This window comes from Sylvia atricapilla, chromosome 1 (assembly GCF_009819655.1).
Source record: "Sylvia atricapilla isolate bSylAtr1 chromosome 1, bSylAtr1.pri, whole genome shotgun sequence".
In the NCBI taxonomy this organism is placed as follows: Eukaryota; Metazoa; Chordata; class Aves; order Passeriformes; family Sylviidae; genus Sylvia; species Sylvia atricapilla.
In genome coordinates, this window is record NC_089140.1 from 150,216,878 (window position 1) to 150,235,279 (window position 18,402).

Below are 18,402 nucleotides of genomic sequence, written 5' to 3' on the forward strand. Positions count from 1 at the left end.
TGTGCTCTGGAAAAAATCTAAATAAACATTGGTCATTGCGATCTGCCTTCTAAGAACATTTAATAGGAGTCCTTAATTGCATGTTGTAAACATAATACAAATGGCAGCTGTAAAACTGAGAACAATTTTGTTCCAAATAATCAACAAGGATGCCTCTTTATAGAGCAAACCCTTACAAGGCACAGTACTATACATCAAAAAAACCAAACCAAACCAAAAAACCCCAAAAAACCCAACAAAAAACCAACAAAACAAAACAAAACCCCCCAAAACAAACATAAAACCAAAAAAAAAAAAAAACCACAAAACCCACCAATCCTTGCAGGAATTGAAATAGAGGAAATTCCATTTTGGGCTTAAGAAAGAAGCTCTTATTCACTGGATAGGATTTTATGAAAAAGCAAGTGCCTTGAAAATATTCCACTGATGATACAGCTTTTTTTATTTTTTTTTATTTTTTCAATATCTGAAGAGCAAGCAGACAATGAAAAGGGATCAAATGATTGCTGTTTAATGAGTTACTGCTCGTCAGCTGAGAGGCAGAAGCGGCTGGGATGAAACTCTTGGCAAGTTTTGATGGCATGACATCAGGACTAATGCGTTTTACTCCTCACTCTCAGTGGGCTGTGCATGGACACCAGAGCAGTTCAGCTAAGGAGAGCAAATTCAATCAACCTCAGTAATGTGCAAATTGAGGTGATCTCCCTCCAGTCCACCTGGCTCCTTGTTTCAGTGACAAGAAGCTTCTCCCACCTTCTGGGCTGGGGTGACGAGATCCACATGAGGCGCACGGTTGTAAACGTGGTGGCTCTTTGTAAAGGACCCAAACGCAGTAATTTCTGGTGACCTACTTGTGAGAGGAATGAAATGGTTTGTGGACTATACATTGCAATACTGCAATGTGGAAAAAAAAAAACAACCCATTTCAGTGTCAAAATATGGCTGTTGAGGAATTAGGAATCTGTCAAAGCTCAAGCAACTTCCATACCAAACTCAAAAGTTAAAAAAGCCGTTTCTCCAGCAGTTTTTTAGGAAACATAAAGTCAAAAGTCTCCTTTTCCAGAAACACCTTAAAAGCCTATTTTGAGAGCTGAAGAACATTGTGTAAACGAGTGATCGTTGTGAAGCAGATTCCAACTCCTTTTAAAGCCTAATGAAGCTACAAGGAATATTTCAGAAAATTCACCAAGTAGGATGGAATTATAGTTCTCTGTTTAAAGTTGGTTTAAGAATCTCACATCAGAGAGATGATTACAATTAGGAGGGTACTATTTACATATTGAACAGACTACGTATTATCAAAGTTACCTTACCAAAATGTGGACATTTCTAGTCCTACTTAAAGAGGTGAAGAGCTAACAAAAACACGGTTACCAGTACATTAGAAAGAATGCACTGAAGTGGGAGTTTTAGGAATTTTATCTTATTTTTAGATTATTATAATTTTTATAACTTTGTATTTTTTATTTCCTAGGAAGAAAAGGAGGCAGTGAAACAGCCTTGAAGAAGCCATGATTTCACTCTCAGTTTTAAAGGATAACTCCCACATCACTGTGGTTACTTGGAAAGAGTCATGGGGATGCAAAGGAGAATTTAACAACTTCCAGCACATCATGGACCATGTCCCAAAAAAAGGCTGACCACCACCAGGGCTTCAGAGGAAATGGCTGGGACAAAGCACAGCAATTCAAAGAGGTCATTTAATCATTTGCAGTTATTTTCCTCTGATGCTGAAATGCTTTCCAACCTGTTGAACATCCCCAAAACAGTGCTCGAATTTTGGCACTGAAGAAAGAGAAAAACTTGCCATCTACCTCACTCTGAGAGGCACAACCTCAGACATACCGTCCCTTGCAACATCTTTCTTCATTAAAAGATAATCATAGGTGTATTGCCTTTTTAAGAGTCTGCCTGCTGAGACATGAAGATTTTCCAGCTAAACTGACAAAATATTTATTTTTTTAGCAGACTTTTACCAAAGAAAACCATCCTGTGCTGATTTTCGGATTTTCTTCCAGACAGCACTGAACCAAAACTACCTTGATTTGACACCCCCACTAAGGACAAGAGTCAAGTAACTTTGTCAAAGAGCTTGGATACCAGTGAGAATCAGACCCTACTGTGTACGGAATAGCTCTGATGAACTTTGTGCTGCCCTATTCCCAGGAAAACCTCTGAGAATCTGTGGTGGTTTGACCTGGACTGGACACCAGCTGATCACCAAACTGCTCTATCATCCTCAGCAGGATTGCAGCAGTGAGGGTGGAGAAAATAAGATGGAAAAAAAAAAATTTGGACAAGGTAAAGGTAGTTTAATGAGGCAAAAGTGAAGGCTGCACATGGAAATAAAAGAAAACAAGAGATTTATTCTATACTTCCCATCTACAGGCAATGTCCATCCAGTTGAGATAACTGGCATAATGACAAAATATACAGAATTTGTGGCATTTGTTGGGTCAATGCAGAACTGGCCATCCCTGTTCCCCCAAACACAAAGTTCTGCACCCCATGACAGGACTCTCATCCATGTCCCCATCACTCCCAGGCCAAGGGGAATTTTTCTCAAGAGAGGAGCTCACTGCTTGAGCTTTATAAAAAAGAACCACACGCCTTCCCAAGCTGACTTCACTGCAAGTCGAGTCACTCCACAGCCCCTGGGCAGCAGGATGAATGAGGGACTCCCTTGTGCTGATCTTTGCTCTTGTCCCTCACCACAGCAGAAGCTCACTGCAGCTTTGGGGCTCGATGAGACAGATAATTCCAGCTGAAAACATCAGTTGATAATGGTGCAGTGACGTGAGAGCAGTTTCTGCCTCTGTGTTGCTCCTACAAAGAGTTTAATCTTCCCTTCTCCTGGGGCTACTGATTTATGCCTCAGAGAACCCTCCTGAGCCATTAATCACTGCAACTGCTCCCTGAGCTGAGCACCAACTGCTCCCTCAGACATCACTGCTCCTGAGGAACTGAGACTATCCATAGGGAAGAGGTCACTTGGCACTGACTCATTCAAATATTCTAGATTTATAACAATCTTTTCCAAGTTTAAACTGAAATTTTAGTGATCTAATGCCACACTTGGGCTGATATTGTCCACAATTCTAGCTGAAATATCAACTTTTCACAAGTTATTTCCTTAAACATCTGTGAATAGGACAGTAAGCGAAAGAAAAACCATTGGTCTGAATCAGTGCATCCATTTTTTGTGCTGTTCCACAGTTCAAACTGAAAGTGCTGAAAATCACCCTCTTCTTCCAGGTCCTTAGAGGTGTGTCAGGATGGTTTAACTCTAAAGGAGTTACGAAGCATAAATAATTAGTGTCTGAATTCAGAGAGCTTTGGGAAGTTGAAGATCAGAGACTTGGTATCCATCAGAAGGGTCAGCATTGTGCATTCAGTGGGAGTATCCCATTTTCCTACTGATGGCAAAGAAACCTGAGATGGGATGAAGAAAGCTGCTGGCTTGTACAAAGTCCTACTGACTTTGGAATCAAATCAATGAACTCGAGTTAATTGAGCTGCAGGAACTATCTGCACATCGGCTCTTAAGCAAAGGAATGTGACACATCCTCCCTTCACTCTCACAGAGTTAATGACCTGGCATTGTGTGATACTGATAAAGGTCAAGGACCATAAGATGGGCAACAATCATAATCTGAAATGCATTAAAACACAGTAACCTGATTGTGTGATGTGCCATCAAAACACTAATCTGTTTGAAGGTTTGTCCCAATACTAAAGACTCAGAGAAATTCTTAGAAAGGAATCTGCCTATTTCCTGGCACTTCTCCCTTTCTTGCCCAGTTATTTTGAGGATTTTTTTTTTTTTTGTACAAAGCAGACTCTTGTCTGTTAATATTTTTTTTCCTACTAGTAATATTTCTCTCTTCTGTACATTTCTGGCAGCACATTTTTATTGTGCTGTCAGGGAAATAATTTAGCAGAGAGAAGTGGAGATGTGGCCATTGGAATCAGGAAAGTCTTAAAGAATACAAATGTTAGCCTAATTTAAGAAATTGGACCAAACTATAAACCCAGGCCCATTATATACTATTCAGTGAAAATTCAGGTCTCATTTTTGACTCACTTAAATTTGAAGCAAAAAGTTACTGCAGAATCAGGATGTACTTCAGTCTTCTTGTCAGAGCAACAATTGAGCAAGGATGCCAGGATCCGAGCAATTAATTACAGGCTAAAAGACAAGAACTGAAATGACAAGAATTGACACCTGACTCTAAATGTAGGAACTTTATCAACGTAATAGGATACAGGGGGGAAAAATATTACAGAGCTATTGATTCCTGATTGTGCTGCACAGCAAACACGGCAGCAATACCACAGCCAGGGCAGAGGGTGAATTATTTTAAGATTTCAATGACAGCTGCCAAAAATATTATGACCTGTAAGGAGCTTGAAAGATTGAAACAAGGTTTAAAACTCAGCCACTCACGTATTAAGCCACATATAGATGTGTGGTGAAAACAGAGACACAAAGAAAAGCCCTGTGATAACAATTTAAAGAGCAAAACCAATACCATGAAACAAAACTCTCTTCACTTTGCCTTTATTTACAAAGTTCCTAAGGTTAAATTATTTCTCTGTTCAACACTGGGTGGGAACTGCTGTGCTTTAGCAACCTGACAGGGCCAGGGAGAGATGCACCAGGCAAATGTCAGAATTTCTGCTGTGTCTGTCAGAAGAGGGTGCCCAGATTGTTTCCTGCTCGGAAGGAACAACAGACCTGCAAACGCCAAATGCCACAAAGGCTCTTGTCAGTCTTTCCCTCTCTGCCATCCTGACCCTCCCGACCCTGACACACAGGGGCTGTGACTGAATTTGTTGGCAGCAAGAGGAACAGCACACAGGGACAGTGTAGTGCACGAGATACTAAAATAATCCAGCCAACTCAAAAAGCATAAGGTCTGAAAGAAAAACAAGCACCAAGGATGGGCTGTGTAAAATCAGCTGTCTGAACCTCATCCTCATTGATCAGGTTACATAAAACACTTTAACCACATTAGAACCCCATAAATGAATTACGCAAGGAAAGCTGTAACTGTGAGGGAGGGGAAAAATTATCAAAACTAAACCAATATTTTCTATTTTTCTATGATAATTAAATTTAAATCCAAAAGAAGACAGTTGCATATTCAGGAAACACATACTTGGAGCCTGATTAGAACTTTTTTACATGGACTACAGCCCAATTAAGGAGACACTGTCCAAGACGTTAACTGAAATATTAGAAAGAAAATTTTTACTGTGAGGATGGTGAGGCCCTGGCACAGGTTGCCCAGAGAAGCTGTGGTTGCCCATCCCTGGAAATTTCAAGGCCAGGCTGGATGGGGTTTGGAGCAACCTGAGATAGTGGAAGGTGTCCCTGCCCATGGCAAGGGGTTTGGAATTGGATGATTTTTAAGGTGCCATCTAAACACAGACCATTCTATGATTCTAAGGATTTTATGTCTGTACATTCCAGATTACATGGAGACTATAATCAGAGCGCAGCTCCTCACTCAGGATAGTTAATATTTTAAACGTTGATGATGGCTCAAAATCCAAGTGGTCAAATGATCAAAAACTAAATTAATCAATGTCCATTAAAGATTTAATAACTTGTCTCCATTATAAGGAAGGCTTTGAGCTTCAAGCTGCTGAACACTGGGAAATCTGAGGAGTCACAGCCCGCAAGACTTAAGGAATCTATATGGCAAAACCTGTGTGCTCAGTCTCTGGCTGACAGAAATGTGTCTTGGTAAAGGTGAAGGCATCTACTGTAATGATTTCTTCCAAGAACAGTCAAGTCATCATTCATTCTCTCTTTCTTTGTCTAATGGGATTGAGGTGACAAAGTTGTCATTGGAAACCATAATTTCCAGCTGTCACATACATGCAACATCCTTCTCAAAGTTTGCCACCTCTATTTTCCTATAAAGAAGGCTCAAAACGTGGAATTCCAACAGTCTTGATTGTCACTTGGGATAAGTGTGCACTCATGCAAATGAGTCAAAAGAAGGGCACAGAAGGTCTGTCTAGCTGAAATATTGACACTCTCCAAAGCTGTTGTCAACAAAAAAGCTTCTTTCTGACTGCTCCTGCTATATTGTCCTGTTAAATGTTCGCTGATGCTGATGGAACAGCAAAAAAGAGCAGCTGCAGTGTTGCTCCAAGAAGTGCACAGTGTGACCCAAAAGTTCCTGGGCTATTTTCCTGAGGTGTCAGCAAACAAATGTACAGACACAAGTCCTCAGGAGCTTCTCTGCATTCACTGTGGATGCTTTTCTCTTTCTCTCTGCCAGACAAAACTGCCCCAGGGGAGCAGTGACACACTTATGGCAGGGCCCTCGACAGGCAAAAGTCAGTGCTGGGAGCTCTCCTGAACAGCTGCTCTCTCCCTCTGCACGCACTGTGATGGCACAACTGCTTGGGAAACTCACAGGGAAAACTGCTTTTTACTCTGCAAGGTTCATCAGGTGATCTCCCCTACAGAAGGAATGGGCTTGTCTGTCCTGTGGTGTGGGGAAAAAATTCTGCATTTGAGAAGGACTGTTGATTTAGTGTCGTTATTGCAAAAGCAGAAACATCCACCAGTTAAAAACAAGCAAACAAACAAACAAGTTTTATATGCTAATGATCAAAACAACAAATACTGATCATATTATTAATTAACCAATCGTAGATATTAATGGCATAATTCCTTTAATTCACTGAATAGTGACCTTCATATTTCGTATCAACAGCCATGAAAGCTAAAGAAGCCTTACTTGAATATCCTGCAAATGGGATTTAAACCACTGGAATGGAGTAGATGGGGGGTTTGTCTTTTGACTCCTTAGTAATCCATCATGGAACAAACATTCTGGGAAGAGGTTAAGTGGAAGTTCTTGCCAGTCATTACAAAACTTGAGATTTTATTCAGTGATATGTCTTGTGCCAACTAGAGTATTAATAATTAGTTCCCTCACTTGCTTTCCTCCCTTTATTATGTCTGAAGTCATGCAGAACTGTTACACATTAAACTCCAGCTGTTCCCTATCTCCATAAGTGTGTAAAAGAGCTTTTTATGAACCTTTTTCTTGAGGTAGTCTTTATATCCACTGATATTTTAAAAAACATGGATTTTTAAAAAAATCTGTTTGCATGAGAATTCAGAATAGAATTTCATCCATCACTATGGACACAGAAACTCTGAAAACATTCTGGTTTAGAAATCCTCAAAACATAAATATGAGATCTGATGCTCACCACTAGGGCTAACCAAGATTAAGGACCATTTATAAAGATCAGAAACCATCATTATTCCAGTATAACTCAATGCAGGTCCTGCCTCCAGTTCTACTGCTGAAGAGTAACTCTTGTTTTAGAAGCTCAATAATTAGTTTCACAACTGATGATGAAAAGTAGAGCATGATATTTTTCCTGGGGCTTTCATTAATATCTCTAGGTTCACTTCCCTCAAGAAATGGATCTCATAACAGGAGATTAATTTTAGCTTTCCAATGGAGCTTTGTTGTAAGAATATTTTGTTCTCCGACTTTCTCCACTAAAGGGATTTTGATTAAAATGTGTCTAGATGTAGTTAACTGATGGTAAGATTTGTAATTTCCAGTAGATAGGAATATTTAACTATATTAAAAGAAATTGTGTGATATTACAGATTATCCTGATGGAACACATTTCCAAACTAATGCATAGTAAAAGCAGAGTAATGCAATTAAAATTATTGTAGCTGCTCTAGATTTAAATTATCAGGACAGATCCCTGTTAGCACCCATAAGCAGTGTCTCTTCTATAAAAATGGGATTAAAATATAGAAATGATAGATAGGTAGATAGATAGATAGATAGATAGATAGATCGATAGATAGATAGATATGCTGTAAGAACATTGACGTTCAGTCAATTAAAGGTCCATTTCACTAACACCATCCTCACTTCAGGGCTGGCCAAACACGTAAGTAAAGATTCAAGTGTAGTAAAATATTTGTATCCATTTCTCCTAGCAATGATGTTGGGTTTGTGATCATCCTCATCAAAATATCAAAATCAAAACCAGTGAGATGGTTCTTGACATCCTTCAACAGGCTCTTTTTTTTTTTTTCAATTCCTTCTTGTACCCAGCTTTTGATGGCTGCAATGTCATGGCAGAAGGGTCAAAGCTTAAGAACTGTGAAGAATCATCTTTTTATGATGGTTTTGAACCAACCCCTTTTAGTTCCCAGTGGACAGAAGGCACTTTAGAAGACTCATGCTTTCCAGAGAGTAGTTTCACAGGAGATTTGCTGTCTGCAGGAAAAGTCCCAGTGCTGCTTTTGCGTTCTGACTTTACCAGATGGGACCCTGCCCTGGCAGCAGCCACACAGGCCCCCTTTTGGGGGATAGGAAATCTGTAAATCTGATATTCTCCCCTTAAAAAAATGGCCTGGTAACCTTCTGAAGAAGAAGACGCCCTGACATGCTTTCATCAGAAAGAGAATATCACAAATAACTGATGAGATATTCTCCGAGGGCAATGAGGAAAAAGAAAGAAAAATAAATTAAAAAAAAAAAAAAAAGTTGTGTCTTATACTTCACATTTAAAACACATTTTCTTTTACAAAGCAAACATGCTATAGTTGAAACTTCACTAATAGGAAGAAGTTGCTTTGGTATCTCACCTATATTCCTAAGATTACAGCTCAATCCTCCTACTAGAGACCAATATCCTTTCTAGGTGTAGATCCAGAGCAAAGATCACCAAAAATCCATTTTTTTTTTTCATCCCTATTGAAATCTCTGGTTGTTTGTCTTCCTGCTCCTCATGAGGGTCTCTGGAACATCTCAGAAGATAAAAGCTTGGGAACACATCTGGGCTGTTGGATTGCCCCTGGCCATGCTTCACCCTGGAGCCTTTAAAACTGCTTCCTCATCCCTAACTCCTAATCCTAATAAACTGGATCCACTAGCAAGCATTGCTATGAGATTCATGTAAAATCAAACACGACACAAACAGCAGAGGAAAGGGTCATATGTTGTTTTGTTGGAATATCACCTTGCCTTAATTTTAAGGCTCCATTAAGAATATTTATAATACCCTTTAAAAGAAAATATTTTAGTGTGCCAGACCTGACTCTGCAGGTGAAGATAATTGTTTTTTCTTACTGTGATCAGCTTCCTCAACTGTCTTTCAGGCACCTTACAGAGTATGATGGAAGACTTGGCTAAAGGGTTTTTTTTACCTGTGCAAACCTTCTCCGGGTCAGCGCTTGACAGAGACCACGATGATTATGACAATGAGCAGCAGGACGGCCAAAGCAATGGAGAGAAGGCAGCACTTCATCTTCCTGGCTCGTAGCTGAGGGGAGAAAGACAAGGAAATTTATTCATGGAGATTAAATCCACAAAGAAATGTTATTTTTCTGTTGAAAGAGTAGTTTGGAACAAGCTGGAGCGATGTAGAGAATTTCTCTGTATTTTTGGACTGATTTATCCTTCTGGATAGTCCAGATTCTTTCTCCTGAATGCAATCCCCTTTTCCTACACAACTTTCTTCCTGCTTAAATCATTGTGTCACACTAAATGTCCAGGCTCTGCTTGGAGGGCTGGACTTGGGTAAGGTCACTCAGTTTGGTTTTGGTCTGGGGGTGCTAGAGCTGCATCTGGCTGCCAGGAGAAAACTGTCCCCTGTGAGAGAAAGTGTTCCCTCTCCACTCTGCTGTGCAATGGAATTGAGACAAGCACTGATGTGGGCTGTTCACAGGGCAGGCAAATGTGCTTCCAGTGTTAACCACCCTGATCTCAGTCACTTTCAGATATGGTAAAAGAGATTCTACAAGGTTTTAATTTTGATGTCTGTTACTACTTCAATCAGTCTTCCTGATGCTCTCCATGGATGTGATGTTATTTCTTCCTATTTAAAATCATTGCAGATAATTCAATTCCCTTTCCTCCTTTATAGGTGGATTAGAAGGGTGTTTCCATGATCCTGCAGAGTATGCAGCCTTGTTATCCAGTACACACACAAAAAAAGGGACTTCGGTGAAATCTTTAACTTGGATATTTTCCTTGAGACTACATCAACCAGTCCTTCAGCCACCAGAGTTGATAACATCATCTCAGTGTGACAAACCAGTTGCTTTATTCCAAGACCCTTAATCTTCCTTACAACTGAAGCAATATTCTCACAGGAGAGATGATGTTAATATTACTGCCACTATCCACCTTTCCTTTCCTTTCCTTTCCTTTCCTTTCCTTTCCTTTCCTTTCCTTTCCTTTCCTTTCCTTTCCTTTCCTTTCCTTTCCTTTCCTTTCCTTTCCTTTCCTTTCCTTTCCTTTCCTTTCCTTTCCTTTCCTTTCCTTTCCTTTCCTTTCCTTTCCTTTCCTTTCCTTTCCTTTCCTTTCCTTTCCTTTCCTTTCCTTTCCTTTCCTTTCCTTTCCTTTCCTTTCCTTTCCTTTCCTTTCCTTTCCTTTCCTTTCCTTTCCTTTCCTTTCGCAATCAGGTCTCCTAGTCTGCCTTGGATCCTTCTCCAACTACTTTCCATCTCTCTGCACTGTATTTCCCACAGAGCCATTGTTCCCCAGCTCTTCTGTTCCAGGGATGTTTTGGTCTCTTACACTGCAAAAACCAGGAGACTCATCTCTTCCATTGGTGCTCCAAATCCTGTCCTTCATTCCCTTTCAGTGCCTGAACAAGCTGGAGAAGCACTTCCAGCAGGGAACAGTGATGCATGGCCTGTCCTGGCTTCCAGAACCAACCACCAATCAAACCGGTGGTTTTATCTAAGTGTGGATTTCCATATTCTTACTTTTTTCACCTTAAAACACTGTACTGTCCTGCCTCCCTAGCAGATAATCAGTGAATCATCAGCTTTTCAGTCATTCAGACAGATAGCTTTTCTTTGATTTGGAAGAGAAAAAAAAAGTGTTTTAAATAAATCATTCCATATGAATGCATATGAGTGCATATTTGAAGAGGGATCTCCTTGTCATATGTGCTAGGAGGGAGTGTGTGAGGGGACACTATTCCTCTTCCCAAAACCCATACTTTGGAGCACAGATTTGTTCACTCCTTTCCATCAGTTGACTGTGACTTTGTGGGGGAAAATATGAGTGAGCAAAGGCTCACAGAAATTATTGTGATGGTGGGGAGGCCCTGGCATAGGGTGTCCCATCCCTGGAAGTGTTTGAGGCCAGGTCGGACTGGGCTTGGAGCAACCCAGGATAGTGGAAGGTGTCCCTGCCCATGGCAGGGGCTGGAATGAGATTATCTTTAAGGTGTCTTCCAACCTAAAACATTCTACGATTCTCTGATTCTCTTTAACTTTTGTTGTTTTGGTTTTTTGGCGGTTTTTTTTCCACACACAAGAGGATGTTTCTTCATAGTGCATCATCACCCGACACTTTAATTTCTTCAGGAGTAACTGCAGTGCATCCTGTAAGCTCAGCCCATGAGACAAGAGACTTGCTACTGTTTCCCCTTTAATTTTAACGTACATTAATTCCAAGTCAAACCAGGAAACCACTGCTTCAAACTGCAGATTTTCAAAGGCACTTGGATGTCCTTGTCCACTTGTAAAACGTCAGAGCCTGTGTTTGGTCAGCAGAGGATGCTAATGGGTCATTTAGCTTAAAGCAGAATTCTCAAATAGTCCCATTAAGAGCTTCAAAGACTGCACAGTTATCACTTCACATGGCTTTTCCATCATTCCCTTTGCAGAGAGATTCCCTTTTCCTCTTTCCAGCACTACAAAGTCCGAGTCACTCTTATTTTGCATTTGCACAGTCTCTTCTCCCTCCCCTTTTTCCTTGCTTTTAACCAACAAAACCATAAACAGACTGAGACTGATCAGGAGAGATGCAGCCCAGTCTGAATCCTGGGATTTGGTTCACATTTTATGAGCTTGTCCTGGTTGGCAAGTCAGGGTAATTCCTGCTCTTTAAAATACCTCCTAGCATATTTAGTATAACTGTCCTTCACAGATATAAAACCCATGGCAGGATTCTCTTATCTATTTCTGGGGGTTTTGGGGGGTTTATTTTTTTTTTTTTTTAATTGTTGTTGTTGTTTAATTTTGTTTTGTTTTGCTTTGTTTTTTTCTTAATTTACATTTCAATAAGGAAAATGTTGAATTCTTGGAGTTGCTTTAGTCTCCAGCCATAGATCTGTACATGCTGGTGGAGCTGTAGAAGCAGCTTCTGATCCCCTTTTGGACACACCATCTTCCCTACAGATCCTGAGGAAGAGTGGCAGGATCCCAGCCTCCCGGCTTTTGTCACTTAGAAAAATACTGATATAGAAGCAATAGCAGCAGCCCCTTCACTGGACAAGTGCACACTTTGCTTCAGGAAGGGCCTTGAAACAATCCCTTCAGTGAGGCTTGTCACAAAGACTGGACTTGATGGCTTTGGAGGTGTTTTCCAACATGAACATTCTATGATTTTATGACACCCCGTGGAGCTCACCAAGCCTGTCCTGTGGAGAAGACCAGCCTGAATTTCTGTGAGCTCCTGAGCCTCTTTCCCTCCCTTTATCAGAGGAGAAAGACGCAGGCACAGAATGTGTTGAACAGAGCCTCTTCCCCAGACAGGATCTGCAGACTGTGGTATGGGCATACTCACTTGTATTATGCAAATACACACTAATAAACAACTTTAATAATAATATTACATCTAACTAACTCTGCTTCTTATCCCTAGTTTAGGTTTACAGAGTTTGATTGCCAAACTCAGATTACAAACGGTGTCTTAATGCCCCACTGCCATTCTTGAAGGAAAGTGAGAGACAAAAATAAACAAATCCCTTTTAATGAGCTTTTCAAAGAGTTTTTTTAAGAACCCCGAGGTACACATTGCACGCTGAAAACACAGCAGCCTCAGAAATGTAAGCACTGAGCAGCAAAGAAATTCCAGAGTTTGTGTTTTCCATGGATGCATCTACAGGGATCAACCTTTGCCCTCGCTCTAAAGTTGCATTTCTGCCTTATTCAGTAAGGGAATAATTATTATGCTGCATTCATCATACATATTTAGAAATTTTACTTATCTACTCAAGTTTCCTTAGGACATCTATCCAAAGTCATGTTCACATGAGACCACGCAAAGCTCTCACTTAATGTAAAGATCCTAATTTTTTTAATGGGGTTTCCATGACAACAGAATCATATAATTAATGTTTTCCATCCCAAACATCAATGCAATCATTGGGTTATATACATTTTAAGTGGAGGAAGTAGAGACACATTCCATGGGTGAAAGTACAGCTGATCTCAAGAGAGTTCCAGTTTTATCAAGGGATAAAAAAAAAAAGAAAAAAAAAAAAGAATAAAAATCAAATGTGATTCATGATGCCGCCTCTTGCATCGAAGTTAATCTACACTTACATGGAAATGGAAAACTGTTTCCAAACCTGCAATAAGGATTTCTCACCAGGACAAGTTCCTGACCGCCTTGAGACAGACACTACAAGGTTTCTGCCACAATTTTAGCAGTCTCAGAATAACAGAACCACAGCCACAGAAAAGTTAAGGAAAAATTAAAGAAAAAAAACCCAACCAAAACAACCCACAAAAAAGCCAGGCCACCTGTAAAATGAATCATTTCTGCTACAGCACAATCCTTCAGGGAGCTTTGCATTTTTGCAGCATTTCCCACGCCTCCAGCTAATACACAGTGGATTTCACTCATCTTTCCCCAGCTCTTTCTCCCCTCAGCTGCTGAGGATCTTTCTCTCACACTGTGCATTATTCCCATTGCCTATCTTCCTTGGCTTTCCTGGGAGCTCTGAGGCAATGCGACCTCCTCTCAGTTCCTGCAACTACACCCATGATTGCTCACAGAAGCAATTTTAAGACCATTTTGCCCAGAATCTTCCACCTGCACTTGGAGTTAGATGTTTGTGGACAAGACAAACCCAAGATCATTGGCACAACAGATGGATCAAGACCTGAAAGGCATTTTTAGTATAAACTAAATTTAGAGGGTCTTCACTTCAACTTCAAAAAGTATCCAGATAACCTGAGGGAATAACTGTTTTACCTGTGTTTTTGTGGGTTTTTTTATTTTTTTTTTTTATTATTTTTTTTGTTTGTTTGTTTTTCTTTCTTTTTTTTTTTTTTTTTTTTTTGGTTGGTTGGTTGGGTGGTTTTTTGGTGGTTTTTTTTTTTTGTTTTTTTTTTTGGTTTTTTTGTTTGTTTTTTGTTTTTTGTTTTTTTTCCAGAGACCTGGAGGTTTTGCCAAACACTCCTGGAGGTCACAAAAATCTATGGCTGCTTTCTCCATGTTTTCTCATTAAATTGCAATCATCTGTCCCCATATAGGAGCTGCTGGAATTTAACAAAACCTCCCCAAAACCCTGTTTCTCCCAGGGAAACGTGTCCTGGAACTCCACCTTGGAAAACACTGACTCCTTTTAACTATCTGTTAAAATAAGTATTTAAATAGAGATAGAGAAATCAACGCAACAAATAATTTCAGGCTGAATTTGGGTAAAGTTCAAAGCTACAAGATTATCTTCTGCTGGAAAATGTATGAGAAATAATTATAAGCCCACTATCTGATTTCATTTTAATTATCTTAGCTTATTCTAAACCTTGAATGCTATGCTGCAGCACTGCTCTGGTTTTACAGCTCTGTCCCAACCTGTTGTAAGTCCATTTCCCATAACACCTAGAATTTGTTGATTAAATTGCAGGTAATCTATTTTCATTGTACACATTTTCCCAAGATGAAAAAAACGCAACATGGGACCATGAAAAAATTCCAATCCTGTAGCAAGATATAATGGCTTTTTACAGTTATTTTTTTTCCGGGCTCTCAGGGTTTTTTAGTAAAATAAGTAAAGATATATTTTAATCCTGACAGAGGCTCTTTAAACACACATGTGAAATAGGAGTGAAAAGCAGGGAAGGAATGAGCAAGGGTATTTAGGGACACAGTTGAGAAGCACTTTATATTGACAGGCAAACTGGATGTGACTGAGCCTGGAAGAAACCTTTCCCTCATTGTTTCAAAAAATTAAGCTGCAAGTCATACTTTACAGCCTAGAAGATATTTATTTCTTAGGGCTAAAATGTTGAAAGATATTTTAATTATGTCACAACAGATAGTTAAGTAATTAAAACCCATTAAAGCCCATTACAGCCCCAGGCCCAGAAAAATAAGTTTCATCTTGGAAATTCCTAAGCAAACACATTTACAAGGAAGAAAAAAAATGCTTTCTTGCTAAAGATTCAAAAACTAGCTGAGGCCAAGCATAAATAATAGAAGAGGCTAAAGGAAACTGTTTTTCCTGTATTTATATTGAATGGAAAAAAAACAACCAACCAACCAAACAAAAAAGCACTTGTTTCACAAATAGAAAAGCAGCACTGAGCTTCTCCACCCTTTGTGGAATGATTACATTATGGACTGTAAGGCAGGGAGGTTGAGATTTCTCAACTGCCTCCACAAAGGAGGTGAAAATCCCTAAAAACAGGAATTTTAGTTCAGGCAGGGATTTGTACTAGAACAGCTGCTCTATTCTGGGAACATCAGAGCATATGACACCACTTCAGAGCAGAGCTACACCCTACAGCTTCATGGCTGGGGAGTTTTCTAGGTCTTCTGCAGGACAAAATTGGGCAGGTTGCGTTCATTAGAGATTAATTAAATTAATCTCTTCAGTACCCCACCTTTATTCCACCACTTCCAGGTCTCAGCACTGGGATAAGGATGAGGACAGTAACGAAAAGCTTTGCCTAAGAGGCTTAACCCAAGACCACCTGACTCTGCCTCTCCCTCCTGCAATGTTAAATAATATAAACACTTACAGAAAAAATGGGATTGTTAAGGTTGGAAAAGACCTCTGAGATCACCAAGTCCAACCTTCAACCCAGCAAGCACCACCATGCTCACCATTAAACCATGTCCTCGAGTTTTATATCCACAGGTGTTTAAACACTTCCAGGAACACTCACTCCACCACCTCCGTGGGCAGCCTCTTCCAGTGCTTCCAGAGTTTGGGAGCAGGGACTGGGAACAGGCCTGGAAATCCCCTGAGCTTTTCAGTTTGGTTGTTTGGGCAAGAATCTGCCCCCGAAGTGAAAAAGGACCATTTCTCCATTATCATTTCTTAGGTCATTGTGTAAGCAAACAAATATCAACCCATGTGCTCAGAGCCAACAGACTCAATAAGACAATCCATTTTACTCACAGGAAGGCTCACCCATATTTCAAAAACAATTTTAAAATAAAGAACAAATCATGAAGCATTTTTGAGCAGTGCCAGGACTGCAAGAACTTCTGAAAGTACAATTCCACTACCACAGCAAAGAGACCATTTCAGACTAGTCTGCTCTGGAAATTTATTTCCTGCAAACCCATTCAGCAGATAAAAAACAAAAATTAATAAATTTAGAAACCACACAATAACAGCCTCCAGTTATCAGGTCAGGTCCTTTTAAGGGCCTCTTTTGGGCAATGAAAACCCACCCTGATTAATTTTCAAGTGCTGCTTCTTTTATTGTAAGATTAACAAATCTGTTTGACATAAAATGGTTCATTTTATATGCAAATCTCTGTAGAGAGTTTTGTGACATTAAAGAGGTTCATACAATTTTGTTCACCCTGACCTCAGAGGTCATTTGGAATTTCATGAAAGCATTTGTCTATGCTCTTAATATGCATTTTGAAAGCTAATTTGAGGTCTGCTGACTTGAGAGCCCAGGTTCTTAATTACGTTTGGACGTGTTTATACAGAGATGATATTATGAATCTGAAACTGTTGCCATTCCAATGGACAATAGCAGAAACTCTGCTGAAGGCTGGGGCATTCTCATGGGAGAGGAAAAGAAAATATTGGAGCAACACAGCAGAAAGCCAGATCTTGACGATGTGTGACTATGTCTGAGAATTATGTAAACATACACAGGGGAAAAAAAATCCCCTTACTCTTGCAACGGTACTATTATTATTACTATTATTATTATTCTAATTTCATATTCCATTTGCATTGATCAGATTCCTTAGCTAAGCCACACACAATCAGCTCTGATAAGAGAGTAAACACCCTGTGTTATTGCAGTGGAAGGGAGGAACATGACCTTTAACGTGTGTACAAATTAAAATGCACTGACCAAATTTGGTGACCTTTATGGTATGGCTTCCTTATAGAGCTACAATGAATTTTCTATCAAATATCACTGCTTCTGCAGGCAGCCTAGAAAAGGCCAGGAATATTATTAAGCACTTACAGTGTTTTTAAATTAGAACAAAGTAGACAAGTTACATATGAATAAAACCCAGAAGATACGAGAGTGACAGGGAAAGGCCAGCCCACAGCAGCAAGGAAATAGATCACTTGGCTTTGACATATTGTTTTTAGGCCTTCATTTCCATGTCATTTGGACTGATTCCACGCTTCCCCTTATGGTGCTGTGTCTATGGATTTGCTGCTTTCCACTAATTCTGTGCAGTTTTCCCATTCCCCATAAGTCTCTTCATCATCCCCTTCTCATTATTTAATTTTCTTTGCATACATCTGTGGAAGTGTTCAAGGACAGGTTGGATGGGGCCCTCAGCAACTTCATCTAGTGGAAAGGTCCCTGCCCATGGCTGAGGGGATGAACTGGATGATTTTTAAGGTCTTTTCCAACACAAACTATTCCATGATTCCTCATGTTTCTATGATCCATCCCAGATGAAGACAAGTTGTATGAATCTACAGGTATGATTCCTCAGCAAAGCCTACTGCAAGACTGTGTTTTCTGCCACTTCACTAGCCAGGAACAACCATCCAGGATTGGGTTTTCCATGCCTGGAATCTACCCCAACCTATTTCTTTGAAATGAAAATATGCCAGCCAAATCAAAGGAAAAAACAACTAAAAAAATTTCCAAGGTATCCCATCCTGAAAAAGATAATGGAAATGTTTCCTCTAGTCCCTCCCTGCTTTGGGTGAAAATCACAGAATTATTAAGGTTGGAAAAGACCTCCAAAACCATCGAGTCCAACCTTTGGCCGATCACCACCTTGCCCACTAAACCATATGAAGGAGTGCCTCATCTATTTGTTCTTTGAACACTAAAATGGATGTTGAGTCCACCCTGTCCCTGGGCAGCCTGTTCCAATTCCTGTCCACTCTTTCAGTGAAGGAATTTTCCCCAATATCCAACCTGAACCTCCCCTGGTGCAACTTGAAACCATTTTCCCCTGTCCTGTGGAAGGAAGAATAGGGAAAAAAGGGATTGTCCCTTTGATGAGGATGTTAATTCTATTGATTTGGGGAATTTTTCCTTCAGTTTAGGAAAGACATGACATCTCTAAAGCCCTCATTCATGGACACTCTTGACTAGTTCCAAAATTTGAGATCATTTCCACCATCTGCCACATCTATCAGGATGGGGATGGCAGCACAATGCTTTCTGTGCTGGTTTGCCTAAAAGCTGACAGG

The 18,402-nt window shown here is 40.0% G+C and overlaps 1 protein-coding gene across 2 annotated transcripts in view; it reads right to left on the minus strand.

The window, feature by feature from the left end:
- The window catches only part of TSNARE1 (t-SNARE domain containing 1), a 356,889-nt gene that overhangs the window by 47,516 nt on the left and 290,971 nt on the right, over nucleotides 1–18,402 (minus strand). For both annotated transcript variants that reach the window (XM_066336834.1, XM_066336823.1), the window contains exon 10: nucleotides 9,215–9,330. In XM_066336834.1, the coding sequence (XP_066192931.1) occupies nucleotides 9,235–9,330 (96 nt within the window). In that variant the 3' untranslated portion in view covers nucleotides 9,215–9,234. The remainder of the gene's footprint in view (nucleotides 1–9,214; nucleotides 9,331–18,402) is intronic.